The 20,807-nt window shown below is 50.5% G+C and overlaps 1 protein-coding gene across 1 annotated transcript; it reads left to right on the top strand.

Annotated features, from left to right (window-relative positions):
- The first annotated feature begins 1,699 nt into the window (after positions 1-1,699).
- Hspb8 (heat shock protein family B (small) member 8) lies at positions 1,700-15,256 on the top strand. The gene is made up of 3 exons (XM_051176513.1): positions 1,700-2,552; positions 8,346-8,409; positions 14,246-15,256. The coding sequence occupies exons 1-3, from the start codon at positions 2,186-2,188 to the stop codon at positions 14,403-14,405; spliced, it is 591 nt and encodes a 196-aa protein (XP_051032470.1). The 5' UTR covers positions 1,700-2,185; the 3' UTR covers positions 14,406-15,256.
- The last annotated feature ends 5,551 nt before the right edge of the window (positions 15,257-20,807 follow it).

Raw genomic sequence — 20,807 nt, 5'->3', positions numbered from 1 at the left:
AGGCAGGGCCAGATTTCTCCCTGTTCATCATCCAGGGTGACTCTCCTTACTCAGCCCCTCCCAGCTGCAGCCTGTGCCCAGCCATGACGTCAGCTTAAGGTTTCTGGCACCATGATCTCATCACACATGGCGTCAAGGCCACCCAGTAGTAAGGGGACACATCATGAATGACAGGATAGGGGACCCCTCTCTCCACTGGAGCAGTAGTGGAGGGCAGGGGCCCCAGTCCACCCGCTCTGTACAGATCTGAGATTGGAGACAATCATCTTTCCCACCAGGGCTCCTGACATCCCACATGTGTGTGCCAGGGCCAGCTCTCCACCTATCCCCCCCTGGAAAATGGGGTATGGTAACAAAGACACTGCTGTGAACCTTCCCTGCCATGCCTGCAGTGGCTCAGGACACTGAATGACGCTCCAGAATCACTCTGTTCTGTATTCTTATTTTGAGTAAACTGCCTCATACCAGAACAGCTGCTCAGCAAAGTGACTTCTCAACCCGTGACTCAAATTCCTCAACACCCCCACCCCACAAAGAAAGCACAGCTTGGGACCCCTACACCCACAAAGGGAAAATGACGTAGCCCAAGCTGCACACCTGTTGAGGAAAAGGGCAAAGACTGGAAGGAACCCAACTCAAGGCTAAAATGGGACAGTAGTAGGGCCATTAGCTGATGGGCGGTGTGGGAGGCTGCGCGGGCTAATGTTTATGAAGAGCTTAAGAGCGAGCATTATGCAACTGATAAGTTGAAAGTTGAAAGCTGAAGAGCAGAGATCCTCCTACCAAGCCCGTGAGGTCATGCATTCCTGATGACGCATCCCTAAGTAGGCTCCTCTCCTGCCCTTTCTGCAGGTGGGGAATGGCAGCTCAGGCATGCCTGGGAGTAATGTTACCCCTGAGCAAGACTCTTCCCCTGATCGAACGTCATCCAGACTCCTCCTCAGAGGGAGGGCCAGGCTTGCATTGTCTTCACCTAGGTGTAACGAGAACACAAACCCCACTGTTCCTTATAAGACCGCCCCTTTACCCCCATGCTGGATCGATTGCTTTTCCTCCACTAGTTTTCAAGTGAGGTCTGGCCACCCCAGCCTATCCTTAGAGGAATCCAGTTAGGGCGGTTTATCCAGAATTCCTCAGACGTCTGGATCCCCCTCAGTCATTTCCACACAACGACCCCCATTCTGCCTCCTGGCAGTGTTGGGTGTAGAGCCCAATTTCTTCTTTTGTTCCCAAGACTTTCCTATCCCAATAGACGCTCTGCCTGACAATGTTTATTTTTTTCATAACTTAACAAGTGTCATTTAAAAAAATAGTGACGTGTTGTTGTTGTTAGTCACTCTCCGAAGTCCGAGGTGCCTTTGGCCATACTGTAAGTGGGAATTCTATCTACTTTTCAACCCAAAAGGCCATTGTCTCTCTTCTACTGTAGGTCCCCAGGGTGGGAGGCAAGATAGAACATGTTCTGGGGATGGTATTTCCAGAGTATGACCTGAACACTCAGCCAGGCAGAGGGTTATTATTAGTCTGGCTTTACCGCCCTCTGGGACACTAGTGCCTGGAGTGGACGCTGCTGGAGGCAGAGGGAGGGCGGGGCGGAGCTGAGTTCGGGGAGGAGAGAGTGCGGGAGAGGCTGGCTGGACTCGGACGCCACGGCCCCACCCAGCTCCCCACCCCCTCCCGGAGCACAGCGGATTCTCAGGGGCTGGTTCATCACCTTCGAATACTCCTGTGACAGGAGGCGCTTGCAAAACCCGCCCCCAGCCCCCAGCAGCAAATAAATAGAAGGCTCTTCGACCAGAAGCCAGGAGAAGTTTCTAGGCGCTAGTCCCTGAGGTTTATTAAGCTCCTGGCTTTGCTCAAGACCTCAGCAGCGGCCCTGGCTGGGAGCCTGGGAAGTCTGGGAGGCGGGTGACTTGCTGATAGCCTGCCTGGTGAGGTGGGACAGACAGATGCCCTCTGGGATCCTGCTGGGCCTGCTCAGTGGTTCACGTTTGTGAGCCAGGACCTCAGCTCCCTTCCGGGCAGCGGATGGTTGGGCTTGTGGCTAACAGGAGATCAGCATTTTCTGAAGTGGAGGACTAAACTTTGAAAACCATCTCAAGCCACATCACCTTACTGTGTGACCTTGGGTAGGTGGCTCTGTCTCTCTGAGCCTCTATTTCCCCCTCAGAGCTCAGCAGACACCATGGCTGATGGGCAGTTGCCTTTCCCGTGCTCCTACCCAAGCCGCTTGCGCAGAGACCCCTTCCGGGACTCACCGCTCTCTTCCCGCCTGCTGGACGATGGCTTTGGCATGGACCCCTTCCCAGACGACTTGACAGCCCCTTGGCCTGAGTGGGCTTTGCCTCGGCTCTCATCTGCGTGGCCCGGAACCCTAAGATCCGGCATGGTACCTCGGGGGCCTACAGCCACAGCCAGGTTTGGAGTGCCTGCAGAGGGCAGGAGCCCCCCACCCTTCCCCGGAGAGCCCTGGAAAGTGTGTGTCAATGTGCACAGCTTCAAGCCTGAAGAGCTGATGGTAAAGACCAAGGATGGATACGTAGAGGTGTCAGGTGAGTGAGGGGTAGACAGGCCAGTGTGTGTGTGTGTGTGTGTGTGTGTGTGTGTAGTTCCAAAGGGAACTTCAGTAGAAGGTCCTGTGACGGACAACGTGGCACAGGTGACCTCAGGTCTCAGGAATGCAGCCCACAATGTTATCATCTGGGACAAGTGCTTCTCAATGGGTGACAGAAAGAGACTGAGTGTGACCCAGTAGCTAGGGTCCTCAGGGCATGGTCCCCGGCTGAATGCGGACTCGCCATGCTATCAACAGACAGGAAACTGAGGCTGGATGGTCATGGCAGCAATACAGCTGCTAACCTTGCTGAAGAGCTGTCTCCCTAGTACCAGAACCCAGGAACCCAGCATCCTGTATTGTGTCAATACAGCCAGAGGAGGGTGGCAGTATTAACTGTCCACCTGTCCCTTTTGGAATTAAGAAATGGAGACCCAGAGAGGTTAGCATAATTTGCTCAAGGTAGCAAAGGGTTCCAACCCAGGCTGCCTTGGGAATTGAGGTACAGAAGGAATCTATCTAGCCATTTATTTATTTACTTATCTATTTGAACCAAGTTTCTAAGCTGAATTAAAATCTTTCAATTAGAAACACACAAAATAACCCAAGCAGCAAGAGCAGAGCGAGAAAACCCACTGAAACACCAATGCCCCTCTGCCCCTTATCCCACGACTATCTATCCACTCCCATCCTGCAGCTGAGGAGGCCTTGTCCCAGGTCATACAGTGAGTCAGCAAAAGGACCAGAGCAGAGCTTAGGCCTGGCCGCCACAGCGTTAGGCCCAGGGCTTTCCCTACCCCATTGCACTGTGGGAGAAAGAATACGCTGGGGGGGTGGGGGGAGGGGGGGAGACTGAGGAGACAGGAAGCCTGGCCCCTGGTGAGCTGGGTCTCAGCTTTCTTCTTCCTCCCTTCCAATTAACAGGCCATTAAAAAGGGCTTGTTCCTGGCCGGGGCCTGAAGCCAGAAGATCAATAGCAAGCCTGCCACAAACGCCAGCTGGGCAGGGACAAGCCCCAGCAGTGTTGGAGGGGCCAGAGTGGAGGCTAAAGTCACCTGGAGTAGAATTGTAAACATCAAAGGCTGTGACTGTGGGTATGGTGGAGCAGGCACACTGGGGCTCGTGCTGACGTGGGTGTGGGCTCTGCACTGGCTGGCGAGCCAACATTAGCTCTGCTGCTCGCTAACCAACAAGACGGGCCATTATTTCTTCATCTGTCTTGTTCATTTTCTGGACACCGAGGTCCCCATGGGTCCTCAGGAAGGGTGGTGGTAGCCTCCACGGATATTAACAGTTTGTTTTTGTAAGCAGTGGTACAGTGGTGGTGGCCATGGTGTGGGCATGTGGGGAGGTCCCAGCCCAACTGCGAGGCAGCCAAATGGATACCGACTAGAGCCTTAGTTTCCCTGTCTGGCAATGGGAATTATAGTCCTTCCTTTACACGAGGCTAGTGGCAAGATGCAGTAAATGCAGACGATAAATCCAGAACATCTGTAAAATGGAGTTAGTAGCGCATCCTGCAAACTGAGGTCATCACTCCCCACCCTTGTTCAGTTTTAATTACGGTTGTTTAATGCAGAGGCTTCCAGGCCACCCACACCCTGCAGTTTTTTCTTCATCCTCATCTGAAGGTACCCCTTAACAGGGGGAGTGTGGCAGCCACAGGCTGAGCTCTCAGACAGGAACCTTAGAGATCCAGAGGCTTGGGGGTGGATCACCGAGCCTTACTGTCTCTGTCTGTGAAATGGGAACACTGGAACTAAGACAAAGATCTAAACCCTGTATTTGTGCAGCTAGGTGTGGCCCAGCTATTGAGACTCCAAACCCAGCAAGGGTGCCTGCAAAAGCTTCCCTGAAAGGGGTTTAAGGGCTAAAGTCTGGGGCTCCCTGCAAAAGCAGCTTCTAAGGGGTGTCCTATCTACATCATGTAGTAAGAACCTGTTCTCCCACAACCAATTCAAGCCAGACCTTTGCTCGCTGTCCTCCTGAGCTGGCTTACTGGATGGTTATTCACGATGCTCTTTTTAGGAGTGTGGGTAGGTTTGTAGCACCAACCTTGCCCATTTTACAGATAGTGAAACTGAGGCCTACAGAGGCTAACTCACCCAGCACAACCAACTACCTGCTTCCTCTCTGGCAGAATATACTATTTAAAGCCAGGCCCTGCCTGGAGGCTCACTGGCTGGCTCTAGTTCTGACTGTGAAGCTCTTTAGACAGACCTCTTACTCCCAACCCCTGAACTCGGCTCAATGCTGCCTCACAAAGAAGGGGGCTAGGTCAGATTTGCCTGGTCACCTGCTTCCGAGTGTCTAGGGAATGGATGAAAGGTTATTCTGAATTGTAGATGATACTGGATAAGCCAGAATCATGAGTAAGCCTCTGCCTCATTGAAGGCCTTCTCAGAGCCTTCCCTTGTCCGAGCAGTCTACAGATGTGAGAGCCAGCCCTGTGTTATCTATGTAGGAATACCCTGTTCCAGGGAAGTGTTTGGGGAAATGTGGGTTCATGATTTCCATCACGAATCACCTTCCACCGCTACCCCTGCCCAGCCAAGAATGATCCCTTTGAGGGCTTCTGGGCCAGGCCCTGGTTAAGGAAAGCAGGACCTTGCTTGATGTCACACACTCCATCCCAGAGCAGGGCAGCCAGGGTTCTTTAGGGCACCCGAGAAACATCACAGCTGCAAACCTCTTCTGCTCCAGGATTGGCTGAGGTCGTCATTGTCTTCCTTCTGGGTACAGAAATAAACCAATCTGATGGTATGAGATGTAAGTTAGTAAATGAGGACCTGCTGGTTTAACATCAGCTGCCCAATAACACGCAAACGAATGCCAGGATGACCCGCCTCTTCCAACTGGTCCTGCACCACAGGCCCTCATTACGGAAATCTTGGAGGCTTTCCTGCTCAGAGACCCTCCCTCCCTCCCCCTAACCCGCACCCCTTTTCAGAACATGGGCAGCATCCTTAGACTTCTGAGGAGTCCCATTTCCCTAAACGTCAAAGTGAGTGATAAGGCTCACCTGTAACCTGTGCAGCTTGCACGGGCTGTGTGGCTCATTCCACTTCTTCCAGGCCTTCAGTAACACAGTTTTCAGGACATTCTAGAGAAGCATGAACTGAGACTCAGAGAAGGGGTAGAGCCCTGTCAGGAAACGTCTGAGCAGGGATCGGCGTCTGGCTTCTGGGGACTCTGCCACACTTTGCTCTGGCACGTTTTAGCTTCAGGCACATCACTTGATCAGGCATGTTCAGAGTGGTGTGGCCATAGAATTAGGGATCCTCTCTGAATTTCAGTTTCTCTATCCCAAGATGGAAATGCCTGACCTACCAAATGTTACAGCCAAGCCCCGACTCCCTGAAACTGGCCCGCTGTTAGGCAAAATCGTCTCGCACAATTTTGACTTTATTACATAGCGTCGACTATCTGGTGCTATTTACTAAGCAAATGTAAAACAGAGGGTTAGACAGAGTGGCAGAGTGAATTCAGAGGCTGCAGGTTGGTACTGTCTGTGTGAGCTGGGGGTTAGTGTTCCATCTTCACCGTTTGCCTTCAGCACTTACCCAGGCCTGCAGAAGGAGAGCAGAAGAGCTGAGTCAGAGGTCCTGGCCTGCCCCCAGTGGCAGCAGGCTCCTCTGAGGCCCTGGCCTCAGGGAGAGGACCAGAGAACACAGTGCTCTTGTGGCCACAGGCGCAGAGTAGATGATTGTCACAGAGTTGAACAGAATAGTCTTTCCGGTTGACAGCACATACACAGAATAGAGTTCTGGTCTCCAGACACTGCAACTTCAAAGTGGATTCTGGTCAGTATTTCCTCACCATCTCAGGAGGACAAATTGTATGGTTTTTCCTAAGGACCATAGAGCAGTATAGGTTAGGCCTTAGGTCTTAAGCTTGGCTCAAATCCCAGAAATCATTGGGTTTGGTATGAAGATAAAGTTGCAAGGATTTTTAGTGCAGAGAGAGGCTCGCCGGTGCTGAAAGGTAAGAGCCTGGCTAAGGAAGCCTGCAGTGGAATATGATGCAGCCATTAAAAACCAGGAGATCCTCAGTTCTAGTCCTCAACACTACATAAAAGCTGGCCACAGCAGCCTGAGCACCGGGGAGGTAGAGGCAGGAGTGGTCCAGGTACGTTCTGGCCAGCCAGCATAAGCCATTGGGTGAGCTCCGGGTTCCGTGAGACACCCTGTCTCAAAATCGAAGGTGGAGGCCCCCACAAGATGATGATGGTGCAGCAGGTAAAAGGCACCTGTTCCCAAGCCTGACTATCTAAGTCCGGTTCCTGTAAGCTGTTCTCCGATTTCCAAGGCACACGATCCATACCAAGCACACAAAATTAATAAGTTAATTTAAAAGGCAATAACATAGTAAGGTGGGTAAGCAATTGAGAAAGATATTCAACATTGCTCTGTGTCCCCCAATCCTCCCCCACCCCACACAAAATCATGCTGTTGAAGAGTATTTGGGGAAAATGGACAAGTAATCATAAATTCTCAGCCAGAGGAGAACTGATTTCCAGGCGGCGTATAGAATGATCCCTTTGGTACGATGTGTGATGCATGGCTGTATTCTAGAAAATCCATAAGTTTTTAAGAAGCATTTTCTATGTCTGGAGATGTAAACACTTTATTCATGACTGCTGTGGGGGTGGAGAGATGGGACTATGGGTAATTGTGGTTTTTTTTTTTTTCCTGTAAATTTATTTCCTACACTTTCTGACATACATATGCATTATCTTGTAATCAGAAAAGGTTATTAAAGGAATGATTAATGGTACAAAGTATTACTAATGCAATCACCTGTAAATGATGAGTTTAAGACAATTTGGACCTCCACAAGATGCTGCAATCCCCCTGGGTATTTATAGTGTGTCTTCTGAAGCTTGCCCGGAAGGCCTCCTCAGTGTGAATGTGGAGCCTGGGCTCTGGAATGCGACCTCAAAAAGGAGTGGAGTGTGCAAAGGACAGGTGCTGACAGGTGGGCCCAGCCAAGCACTAATCCTGTTTGTTTAAAGAGAAATTGAAGACACCTACTTTCAAAGAAGCCAAAGAATGAGGAGAGTTGAGAGGATCAGGAGTTGCTGTGTGAATTGCAGCATAAAAGCCAGCTTGGTCTGAAGCCCTTCTTGTAATTTCATCTTCATCTCCATAATTGGGAGAAGGAGCCCCTAAGGGGCGTGGCTGGTAGAATTGGCTCTCTGAAGAGAGGCCCCTTAGGAGAGGTGGGAAGCATTAATTCCAGGCTGGTGTAGAAGGCTCCATACAAATCCAAGGGCAGAGGGGCAGGAGGCCAGAGCATTTTGCACTGACCCCATGAGTAAAGGCCAGAGCAGCCATGAACCTTCTGGGTGACCTTGAACCCACTCTGAGACCTTAGTTAGTACATCAGTTACAACGGGAGAAAGAGCATGATCTGTAGAGCCAGGGAAGGGTTCTGTGCTGGGCGGCTTTGTCTCTCCTTTCCCTTACTGATCCATCAGCAATGGTAGCTCCTGGGACCTTCTGGTCAGCTAGGAGGTAGAAGTCTGGAAGCTAGGGAACCGGAGTCCCAATTTAACGGTTGTCAACAAAACATCGTCAATGTCCTCTCTCCTGCCCATCATATTAGCTTATCTCCCACCAGCCTGGGAGGGTGGGCTTGAGTCTGCATGCCAAGCAAAGCCTGAACTCCACACCACTCCTAAGCTACCAAAGAAGGCAAGAATTCAGAATCTGAATTCAAGCCCAAATCCTGAATGAGACCCAAGGGACAGACACAGATTCTAACGCATGGCAATGCTTCTGTCTTCCAGGCAAACACGAAGAAAAGCAGCAAGAAGGTGGAATTGTCTCCAAGAACTTCACCAAGAAAATTCAGTGAGTACCCTTGCAGGGACTGAGGGTGGGACTCAACTCTGGGGCCCTGATTTCTTGGGAGATACACCCAGGCAAGGAATTGAACTCTCATACCTCAAGGGGAGAGGCTGTCATAATAAACCTGGAACAGGGGCCCTCAAATGAGGGGGGTAGATTATGATCTCATCGGCTCAGTACCCTGTGAGGAGAGCATTGACCCCAGCAGAGAACAGAGATGCAAAATTGATTCATCCATCTTACCCTGAGCGCTGGAATGCTCACCCACCCAGGAGGCAGACAGGAGGGTACCAATCACCGCCAAAGACCCACTTACCTCTGGGCTCCTTGTGGTTGCTCTAATAAGGTCCTGTGTATGTGTGTGTGTGTGTGTGTGTGTGTGTGTGTGTGTCCCATGTGCATGTAGGCATGTGTAGTGCATGCACATGTATGAGTGCTGTAGGGTATATGGACTCTTGTACTCACAATAGAGGCTGGAGGCAGATGTCCAGTACCCTTTCCCCATGAGACAGGGTCTCTCACTGAACCTAGAGCTGGGCTGGTAGCCAGAAAGCCCACACTAATCCCCCTGCCTCTCTCTCCCACAGTACTGGGGTCACAAGCATACATTGCCACTCTTGGTTTTATCATGGGTGCTGGGAATTTGAACTCATACCCTCATGTGCCCAGCCAGCAGTCTCCATGGCCCCTCTAATAAGCCCCTCTAATAAGCTACCTTCCACTACAGCTAAGATACTATCTCTGTGCCTGAAAATGTTGACTCAAACTGTCGTCTGGTTTCCTGGTGTCACTCTGGCCCACTGTGGAGGTTTGGAGGCTGAGACACCTCTCTAGGGGAAGGACAAGTTTGACTTAAGGGAGGGATTCTTGTTAGCGTTGGTCTTATGAGAGCAGTAAGCAGGCAACCGAGCTGAGCCGATGAAGCATGGCCACATCCCCTAACTGGCAGTCTCCGTAGGGTGAGAAGGCTCAGTGGAGGATGCTGGCTGTATTAGAGGCTCTGGTGCCTGTCACAAACCTTTTCTCCAATCAACATCACTCACTGGTGTATTTTTGCCTCTGAGGTCTTTCACAGCCATCGCCAACTTGGCCTCCATAGTGAAGAAGATGCATTGCAAGCCCTCCGTATATTCTGGAGGAAGTAAATCTCCAGTAGATTAAAGGGCAAGGCTAAGGTCTATAGTAAGGATTTTTCACTGACCCCAAACAGGTCTGTATCCTCCTCTGATAAAGGGATACTGCTCCAGTATCCTTGAAGGCAATAACAGATGGTTAGGGGGCCTCGAACAGGCAGTTCGTTGCCTAGATTCCCGTGATGGTGTGTGAGCTCCATCCACACTAGCCCTGGCAAAGACATCCTGTAGCAGAGAGACTGCACCAGCTGAATTCTGAGATTTTTCAGCCTCAGGATCTCAGAACGCATGTGCACTTTCCTGACCCTAGCCCCAGCATCTCCCCCTCCCCCCCACACACATACAAGGTTCTCGGAAACCCATGGAAACCTCCCGATAAGGCAAATACCAACCAGTGTCTTCTTATACTCACTGGTTTGCCAGAATCTGTGACCTTCACCCCTCCCCAGCTCAGTCTCTAGATCAAACAGAACTGAGAGAGGAGGGAGGGAGGGAGGGCACTGATGTCCCTCCTTTCGGAGGCTCACACCCTGGCTCAGCACAGAATCACAAACCAGAGAAGAGCCTAGAAAAAAGCCAGCAGGGAACATGGTGGGTCTTTAAAACCATGCAGGGTGTGGGGAGTGGTGCGTGGGGTAAGAGCTTCTGCTCTGTAAGCTCGAGGACAGGACACGGGTTTGAATCTGCAGTACCCATGTACAGAGCTGACCATGGCTGTACACGCTTGTAACCCTGGCATGGTGGGGTAGAGGAGGGTAGATCCTGGGTGGTCACTGGCCTGCCAGCCCAGCTGAAATGGTGAGAGACCCTGCCTCGAGGGACAAGGCAGAGAGAGAGTGATAGAAAAGACACCGGTGTCCTGCTCTGACCTCCACGTGCCAGGTGCATGCCCCCCCCACACACACACACTGTCCTAAACTGGGCGTGGTGGTTCACACTTATTAACCCAGAGCTCTGACGGCTGAGACAGGAATATCGTCACAAGTTAAGGGCCCACCCAGGCTATTCAGGGCTACACAGTGAGACCCCCATCTCAAACAACACACGCCAGCTTCCTGTGGATTCCTCCCCACCTCAGAGGCCACGCAGGAAGCAGCTCTAGGAGGTCAGTGTGGCTAGACAGAAAAGCCTCAAGTTGCTGAAGACACTGTAGCTACTCGGTAGCCGCTGAGGAGGGGTGAGTCGCTGACACAGAAACTGTCTGCGTGTATTAGCTTTTTGATGCCCGCATTCTGGAGGCGCTCTGCCGTCCCCCTTCTTACTCCAGATCCTCCCCAGTCCATGAGACGGTGCTGCCTACATCAGGCTCTCCCCGCCCTCACTTCATCCACTCTGCCACCTCCCTCTCTGAAGTCCAAGGAAGCTGATATTAGTAAGGCGCTCCCAGGTTAGAGTCACACAAGAATGGCTCTGGAGGATGGGAGACATCAAGGCATCAGGCTGGAGACTGGGATGGCCTGGGGTCAGCGTCAGGGAACCTGGTTGCCTTTCCCAGGAAAAGCCCCAATCTTTAGAGGACAGAAAATTTGCTTCAGCCAAAGCTGGGGTCCTTGGAGGATGCCACCTCTGCAGAGTGCTAGAGCAAACACCTTGGGCTTGGAAGTGCATCCCGAAGCCTGTTTGGGTTGGGTGAAAAAAAGGCTTTGGAGGTGCTTAGCAGGTTGGAAGCAGGCTCTTTTCTACCCCCAGCTTGGAGGAGAATCAGGAAACAGGATGCAGGAAGTCAGCAGGGAGGATGTTCTTCAAAGCATTCTCTGTTCCCCCATCTCACAGCCTTCCATATCTGGTCAGGCCTATGTTGACATCTGTGATATGCCATGGTCATATTATGAGGTCTACAGGCTTAATCCTATTTAACCATTAAAAGAATCCCATTAAGGTTATTAAACTCTCCTTGTCGACGATGATACTGAAGTTGGGAGGGGCGGGTGATGATGGAGTTAAGTTCTGGTAAAGAATAGACCTGGATTATCAGAAAGCCTTTAAGAAGAAAGGAGAAAAAATGGGCTCAAGACGCAGACAAGATACAGGGGAGTTGACACTTTTGTGTGGACCCTAAAATAACCAAGTTCTTCAAGGAAGAGAGAGGAATGTGGCTGTCAGGGATCGGAGATGATAGGGAACTGGGGGCTGGGAAGCTAGTTCAGCCTGAATAGTATTTGCCACACAGGAAGTCCTGCTCTCCAGCTCTAGAGCCCTTGAAGAAGCCCCAGTGTGGTGGCCTGAGCTTGTAATCCCAGGGTTGGGGAGGCAGAGGCCAGAAGAACCCTGGGATTCTCTGAGTAGACAGCCTAGACTAATCAGGGAGTCCCAATCCCCATAATAGATCTGGTCTCTAATAATAATAATAATAATAATAATAATAATAATAATAATAATAATAATAAAATAACAAATAATCATCGTCATCGTAACAATAATAATAAACAAGCTGGGCAATTACTCAGGAACAATGCCCAGGGTTGACTCCTGATCTGCACATGCTTGTGCACACATATGATCCTACCCACATGAACACACACACACACACACCATACACACACGCACACACACCATACAATCTGATTAGCCAGAAAAATTGAAAAGAGGTACCATGGGATTTGAACCCAGGTAACTCTACCTCTGAAGCCCCAGACCTTCCTGCTGGGTAAGGGGAGCTCAGATCACAGCTTTCACACACTGCCCTCGCTCTTCCCAGCCTTACAAACTCCCATTTCTGCGCCATCACCAGCTGAGGGCTTCTTCTCCCTCTGAGATGGGCTCACTTTTAATAAAAAGTCAAATTCTTGCCCCTGAGAGAGACCCCTGTGAGGGAAACAAACCCCAGGAGGCTAACTCTGGGCCCCCTAACCAGGTAAGGCCACTTCACTTGCCCTGGGGCCCAAATGTTAAGGCAGCTCTTAATGGGAAGGGAAAAGCAGTTAGGACCTCCTGGCCCTAGGGCTGTCTGGGGTAGTTAACACTCACCGGGGAGTCATTCAGATGCAAATGAGGGCCCGAGGGAATCTCCTTAACCTTTCCCCACTGACTTGGGAATTCAGCACTCTGGCGAGAGACCTTAATCAAGTCTACTCACACCTCTAGGCCTCAGTTTCTCCAAGTACAAGGTCGTCCTTCTGGGCCAACAGGAAGGTCTTTGGGCTCTGATGTCTGTGCAACTTGCCTTTAAGTGTTTACAACTGTCAGGATGCCATTATGAAGGGCCGGTGACTGCAGGGTATCATCACACCGTGACCCAGCTGCTGGATACTCTTTTCACGCCCCTTTCCCTACACGGAAACAGGGTCTGAGAAGCCAGTCATCAGCTCCCATTCCGACAGTGGAAAGCTTCAGAATTTGAACACAGGTCCCACGCCATGGTTGTACCGCAGGTGCTCACAGGCTGGCACACAGCAAATGGTTAAACAGAATTGGCCCCTCGCCAGCAGTGGGAGGAGCCATGGGATGGGGTGGGGACCCACAGCAAGGCTTTGTCTTCTTGCTTCTTTAAGCCTGGCTTGGCGACTGTCCAAGCCCTTCTACAGCACCTGTGTTAATCTTCAGAGTTCCGATTTGGCATGGTGGCTCTGGGTGGATGTGGCTCACAGGGCCTCCGGCTTCTGATGACAGGAAATGACTCCCAGGGCCCCCGGGGGAGAGTCCTGATCGCCACTCCCTGCCTGTGCAATAGGCAGAGCTAGTCTGGCCTGTGGAAAGGTCTCTGGTCCCTAAGGTCCTGGCTCCTCTGCTCTTCCTCCCATGGATGGTGCAGAGAGGACATGAGAACATGCTGGTTGGAGTTTCAGTTGCATCCATCTGCTGGTGGGAACTGTGCAGCCATAGGCAAACGCTCTCTCATCTCTGAGTCTCAATATCCTTGTCTGTAAATGGGCCAGGGGTGGGGGGTGCAGTAGTGGAACCTTCTTGGCAGGATTCTTAGCAACTGAATGTGAAAGACAGATAGATATGACACCTGGAACATTGAAAGTGTTGGGGGAGGGCTTTTACGCATCCCAGTGAGACCATTAACGCACCACCATGGTTTGCTTTCAAGTTTGTGAAGAAATCATATACTGTGTAGCCCCACTCGCTCCAAATAACAAAGAAAAAAAATGTTTTCATCCTTAGAACTGGGCTTGGTGATGGGTGCCTACAGTCACAGCCCTGAGGAGGCCCGGGAGTTCAAGGTCATAAGGCCAGCCTGGCCTGTGTGAGACCCTGTCCCCTTCCACCTCCCAAATCTTGTGAGAAGTAGAATCAGATTTGAGAACAGAAGTCTCATCTTTGACGCTGAGTCATCGAGCCTGTCTGACTCACCCCGAGTCTGAGAAACAGGCTTGAGCCCATGTCATTCACTCTTCTAAAAGATGACAACATGGGACTTGAGTTCAGATCCGGACAGCCTTATAAAAGCCCAGCGTGATAGCGCATGCCTGTAAGCAGAGGTGGAAAAATGGGGACAGGTGAATCCCAGGAGCTCGGAGGCTGGTTAGCCTCATCAAATCGATGAACCCCAAACAATAAGACGGCGAGCAATAGGAGAAGCCCTGGCCGTCACACACACACAACGTGCCTGTGTACTCCGATGCACACACCACTGCAAACGCGTGCGTGTACAAACACACACAGGCATACATGCAAAAGAATACTTTCTTTCCAACAAATGCAACTGTTTCAGCTACATGGAAAACAACAAATGGGTAAGATCTTGTGCTTTGCTCTCCTAGGCTTCCCGCAGAAGTGGATCCAGTGACAGTATTTGCTTCACTTTCCCCGGAGGGTCTGCTCATCATCGAAGCTCCCCAAGTCCCTCCTTACTCAACCTTTGGAGAGAGCAGCTTCAACCACGAGCTTCCTCAAGACAACCCGGAAGTCACCTGTTCCTAAGACCTGGGCTTCGGTCCTTCCTTGTACCTGTCCCCAGTCCCAGGGAGTCTCTGGTTTGGAGGGTACATACACTACTTTAGCAGAACTCAGATGTTGGGGGATGGGAGGGAGACGAGAATGACCACAGAGTCCCTGGATAACGTAGTAGTAACAGATTTCTCCACAGGGTGACACATTGGGCGAGCCTTGCTTGGTTGCATTAGGTCAAACTATTGGGAGGATGTCCCCTCATCTTGCCTGATTGAAGACGCCAAATGGCCTATAGTTGCAAAACAAGCGGAGGGGGACTGAATACTTCATGTTGCATCGTTGCCTTGCAGCTAATGCAAGGGTTGCTTTTCTCTGGGGACTGCCCTACCATCTAAATCCCTGCTCTGGGCCTTCCTGATGTGTGGCTTGGTTGATGGGGCTTCCTGGCTCACACCAGTGTGTTTCTAAACTCTTTGTCTAAGAGAATTCATAGGTAGGTCTAATAGCCCCATATGGGATTTATCAGCCACACAAAACAGTGCCTTTTCCCACTTACCCAGGTATATACGGCATGAACCCGTGGCTCTCAAACTGTCCCCGTCAAGGACTCTGGGGACCCCTCAGTTGATTCTCTGACTAAGGTTTCCCTTTATTGTGTCCCCTGTGTCTGAGTCAGATTTTTACCGAGAGCTGTCTCCAAGCAGCTCTACCAGGAACCAAGCAAAGGCCAGACAGCCTGGCACGCAGGCTAGTGGTACCATGTATGTGGTGGGGTGGGGGGGCTGGGGTGTGTGTGTCTTTGTTGTGTGAATTGTGCTGTTGTTTAGGGGGAAAACAATAGTAAATAATAATAATGCCAATAAAGGAGCTGATGTTCGTAGCATATTGTACTTCATTTTATGAGAAACTAAATGCTCTATCGTGACGATACATGCTATCAGGAGTATAGGACTTCAAGTTGTGGCTCCTGCATGAAGAATGGGGTAGACGGCATAAATACTCTCAGCCAGCTCTACAGGAAGTTTAGGTGGGAGTTTGCAGAGCTGGCCCTTCAGTTCGAGTTCCCGTATTCAGACTCTGTCCACTGTGAAGACTCTACACAGCTACAGTCTGTCCTCATGGTTGCAATAAGGCTGGACCTACTACAAGTATCTCATCCTCCTGTGACAGTTTGGGGGAGGAGACGGCCAAGGGTGAAAGACTTTCCTGTGTGGCCTCTCATTTCCCAGAAGCCCAGCAAACACCTCCTTTGATGTCCTTGGCCTAAAACTGGGTTGTATGTCCGTCCAGACACCAATTTCTGGCCCAAGAGAATGGGATGATGTCAGAGTTGCTTTTCTGGTTGCTGTGATAAATTCTCCTGACAAAAGTGACTTAAGGAAGAAAAGGTTTGCTTTGGCTCACAGTTGAAGGGTGTGGTCCAAGCATCTCCTCCTTCTCACCCCCCCCCCTCAGTTAAGTTTGATTGGTGTATTACTATAGTAACAGAAATCAAGCTAGGCTAGTGGCTGAATCCTTACCAGACGTTACACACCCCATCTGGGCTAACTGATTTCATATGTTTAATCACACTAGGATCCTATGAGTCAGGTCCAGGTCTTTTCTCCTCCACTACAGATGGGGAAACTGAGGCTTAGAAAGATTGAAATGTGTCGTCCAAATCACACACCTGGTAAGCAATAGCCTCAGGTGGCCTGGACCTTCACCCTCAGCCATTACACTTACATTCTCCGTTCTCCCAGCAAAGCAAAATCGAAGTTGTAGTTAAGCAAGTTTGTCCATTGCTTGGAAAGGAGAGGCAGCGTTGCAAGATGGGGCTTTGTGTGGCTGACCAGAGGAGTTGGTCACGTCAGGGTTGGTGATGAGGCACAGTTTTAAGACCTGAAAAAACAGGGAGCCGTGTGAAGTGCCCGAAGGAGAAGAAAACTCATGAGCGGAAGAGAAATGCATGCTGCTGCTGTCCAACTCCCGTGTTCTCACAAGATTGCCAAATGCCTCTTATATCCATCCATCCATCCATCCACCTACCCACCCATCCACCCACCCACCCATCCACCCACCCATCCATCCATCCACCCACCCATCCATCCATCCATCCATCCACCTACCCATCCATCCACCCATCCACCCACCCACCCATCCACCCACCCATCCATCCATCCACCCATCCACCCACCCATCCATCCACCCATCCACCCACCCACCCATCCACCCATCCATCCACCCATCCACCCACCCACCCACCCACCCATCCACCCATCCATCCATCCACCCACCCATCCATCCATCCATCCATCCACCCAACCATCCACCCATCCATCCACCCATCCATCCACCCATCCATCCATCCATCCATCTATCCATCCATCCATCCATCCATCCACCCATCCACCCACCCATCCATCCACCCATCCACCCATCCATCCACCCATCCACCCACCTATCCATCCATCATCTTTCTATCTATACCTCCCACCTGCACACACACACACCCTTCTCCCCCATAAGCTGATTCCCCACTTTCCTCCTCCACCCTGCTTCTCTTCCTTCTTCAATACAGACTTTCCCTTTAGGCTACCAGGACCTTGATCACAGACATCTCTGTCTCCTTCAAGAATGACTCCCCGATCCCATTCTTCAGTTAATTCTTTAGGATCTCAGCTGAGCCTTTCATGCTGGCCAGAGCCTGTCACTTACACAGAGCCCTACCTAACACAGTAAAGCCTACTACACTAGGTTAGGTGCTCAGGCACGGGGTCAGAGGTTTGCCTGCTAGGCAACTCTCGGCCCTGTCAAGTTGACCATCAGTATGAGTCATCACACTGACCCTTCACTTGGATCACTTGGATGATGTTGGGACAAGGGATGCCTAGAGCCCATTCCTTCCTTCTTCCCTATCCCAGCTTCTAGGACATCTGAACCACACAGTACCTCCACCCTCCCAGCTGCCTTCTAGCCAGCTGGCTTGCTGCTGATGGTGATACATGGAGATGGCTTGATTTGACCTTGAAGGCAAGAAGCAAATTAATGTGTCTCAAAATAAATTCCCAGAATCAGTGGCTGACTTCTCCAACCCCTCCCTCTGGTGTCTTGTGAGCTATGCATCATAATTTGAAAATCAATACTGTCTCCTAAATGAGCCAACACCTGGAGCTAGCTGCCTGGAGGTCCCCTCCCTCCCAGTGTCTTAGACTTAGGAGTTGTTAGAAGCAGTGAGTACTTCAAGGCCTGTTGTTGGCTTTGCTCTCTGACTGCTGAGGGTTGGCCAGGCCCCTCATCTACAGGGAGGCCAACCCACCTGCTCTCCATCCCCAGCTCAACCCAACAGCTTCCCGAGTACAAGGTGTGAACTCCAGAAGGGAAAGGAAAGGGTAGCTGCATGGGCAGTGTCTCCAAAGGTTGGGGGAGCTGGATTCAGTTAACATATATGCACTAAGCTCTTGTGCTCAGTGCTAAATTCAATTGTGTCGCCTGGACACAAAGACAACACATGTCCCAATCCTTCAAGATTTGTTGTTTTAGCCCTTCTGTATCCCTGGGTTCAGTTCACTGCCTGGGCTCTAAGGTTTCTGTTTGAGTTAAGCATGTCTTTCTATTATGATGCTTTGTCAGTTTGGAGCCCAGCTAACCCTTGAGATGGTCTACCCAGAGCTACCAATGAATGGGCCTTTTATATGCAGAGTCCCTGTGGCCTCATCTTTTGTGCTCTGACACCGGGTCCACTGCCAGTCACAGAGTGAGGTACCAGACACCCAGGGACCGTCCCTGTCCTTCTATGCCTGCCAAGATTGTTTTGCTGGTCAATCCTGAGTCTATTTCCTTTCTTCCCTGTTCCTTCCTGTGAAACCCACACTTAAATGCTTGCTCCCCTGGCTTCCCGTCCCCTGATCAACCCTTGTGCCTTCTTGCATTGTCCCTGTGGCTCAGAATGTCCTCCTTCATGGAATCTGTGAGTATAACAAGCTAGCTTTTGAAAGCCAATTGTCCCAATGCCTAATTAATAAAATCTATATATGTAAACAGCTTCCACTTCTCAACCCAAATCCTCATCAGAACCGGCAGGAGGCCCTTGGGGGGTAATGGCCACTATGAATAGTTGGTGTTCTGGCTCTCTGCATCAAAGGCTTTGAAACACCTACCACTACCAGCAGCAGCAGCAGCAGGAGCAGCAGCAGCAGCAGCAGAGGCATCACCACCACTCCTCCTACTACAATGCGTCAGGCACAGCGTTGAAGTCCAGGCAAGACAGATGGGGGTCTCTGCTTTGCCCGTTTCTCCCCTCTTGAATACTACAAGGTTTCATGAAATGAGTAAACAAAGACACATAGCAGGCTTTGAGGCAGACTAATGTGAGGTTGCAAACTTTCTCAGGTTCTGACCCTGATTTTTCCACTTGCTGCTAGGTATGACCCTGACCCTCAACCTCTGGAGTTTATTTCTTCATCTGTCTCAGTTTTACTTCTGTTGCTGTGTTCCCTCGGGGCTTATTTTAGCTCACAATCCAGGTTGTAGCCCATCACTGTGGGGAAGCCACAGAGATGGGAGCTTGCCGACGCTGGTCATGTCACACTCACAGGCAGGCACCACAAGAGAGAAATGAATACATGTGTGCTCACTTGCTTTCCTATATATATGGCCATCTTAGTTCCTCCACTCGTATGTAATTCAGGACCACCTGCGTAGAGAATGGTGGTGCCCACAGTGAGCGGGGGCTTCCCACACTAATAAACTTAAGACAACCCCCTACAGATGTGCCCAGAGCTGATTCGGTGTAAATAATTTAATTCCTTGTTGAGGCTCTCTTTCTAGGTGAGTCTAGGCTCTGTCAAGTATGCAATTAAGGCTGACCAAATGTAGGTCATGTGTGTACAAAGTGTTCAGCCCACAGGTGCTGAATAAATAAGCCAATAATAAAGGCATTCTACATTGATGGGCTTGACTGTGCTGGAAACAGACTGTCTCCTTCTAGAGAGGCAAAACCCTGGATCTTCCAGGGACCAGTGATATCTTACTGAGTCAGTGGCCTCCAGAGGCTGTACATGGAGTTGACATTTGGTGCATGTCGTCATCCCCACAGTCTGTCTCTGAGAGAATAAGGGTAAGAAACACTAGGTGAGTCTCCTAGTCTTCATTGTCAGAGGTTTAGCATTGACTTTGACACCACCACATCCCCACTGTCTTAGTTAACTTATCCCCAATCCCTGCCCAGGAACAGACCCTCAGTTGGGTAGACTAGGACAAATCAGCAGATACTGCTTGGAGATCTCAATTGTGTACATTTCTGGAAAGAGAAAGATGGCGCCATTGATGAGTAGAACTTAGCAAAGAACACCATGTAAGATTCACTCTCTTGCCAAAACAATAAAGAGGGTTTTCTTCATCCATTCAGGCTCCAGCAACAGAATTTGTAAATTACAGAAATGTTCTTTCTCAGAACCCAGAGTCCAAGGTCAAATGAGAGGCAGATTAGGTATTTGCAAGGGCTCACTCACTGCTCCATAGAGGGCAGCTTCTCGCAGTGTCCCTCCCTACTTGGCTGTAGAGGGAGAGGAACTCTCTAAGGCTTTATCTCTATCTCTGAGAGCTCCAGCCTCATGGCCTTAGTCATCCCCAATTGGCTTCACCTCTATTGCCATCACTGCAGGGATTAAATGTTAATCTATGAGTTTGGAGGTAGGGGACACTAAGAAGGCAGCGGCAAGGGTTCCTTTAAAATAGATCGGAGCAGAAGGAAAGGCAAAGGGGTAGCAGCTGGAAGCTCATGAAGAAACTTCTTCCACAAAGATTAAAGACCCAAGGAGAACCCCTGGGCCATTCTGCTTGGCTGAAGTCTTGTCTAGCCTCACTGTGTGGTGGCCAGTCTTGAACGCAAGGGTCCAGGTAGTGTTCTAGGTTGCATTCCAGACACTCAAGATCCCGGAACCCGAATGATCCAGGACAAGGATGAGACAGGAAATCCCACTGAATGAGACAAATGAGATGCCCACATCCACGAAGCTCAGAGTCTAGAAATACTTCAAGAGACTTTGATATAAATATCCCAGAGAGAGGCTTGGACAGGACCACTTTCACAAATCTTCTAAAGGAGTCTATTCTGTAGTAAGGATTGAAAGACTCAGTAGATACTGTGACGAGGGCCACAAATGAGGGATACAGACAGGTTGGTCCCAGCACAAACTGGGTAGCAGAGGCTTCTAAGAGGCTGACATGGCAAGTTGAAACCTGGAAGGTGAATATTGATGACGTTATTGAATGTCCATTAGCTGCAATGCACTACCTGTGTTCCTCCCATCCATCCTTCCGTTTAGTGGGTAGCCATCCCTGCCATGTGGGACCACAACGCCACAGAAATGTGCCCAGGGCTTTACGGGATGGAGACGGCAGAGTAGCTGAGCCAGTGTCAAACTAGGCCAGCATGGTCCCAGAGTAATA

Source organism: Phodopus roborovskii, unplaced genomic scaffold (genome assembly GCF_943737965.1).
Source record: "Phodopus roborovskii unplaced genomic scaffold, PHOROB, whole genome shotgun sequence".
Classification (NCBI taxonomy): Eukaryota; Metazoa; Chordata; class Mammalia; order Rodentia; family Cricetidae; genus Phodopus; species Phodopus roborovskii.
Note: the sequence above shows the minus strand (reverse complement) of the source record. Positions and strands in the feature narration are given on the sequence as shown.

Excerpts from the sequence above, each read along its gene's own strand:
- Hspb8 (XM_051176513.1), top strand. The coding sequence starts at position 2,186 with ATGGCTGATGGGCAGTTGCCTTTCCCGTGCTCCTACCCAAGCCGCTTG. Across the intron at positions 2,553-8,345 it reads TGGATACGTAGAGGTGTCAG|GCAAACACGAAGAAAAGCAG; the intron begins GTGAGTGAGGGG and ends TCTGTCTTCCAG. Across the intron at positions 8,410-14,245 it reads AACTTCACCAAGAAAATTCA|GCTTCCCGCAGAAGTGGATC; the intron begins GTGAGTACCCTT and ends TTGCTCTCCTAG.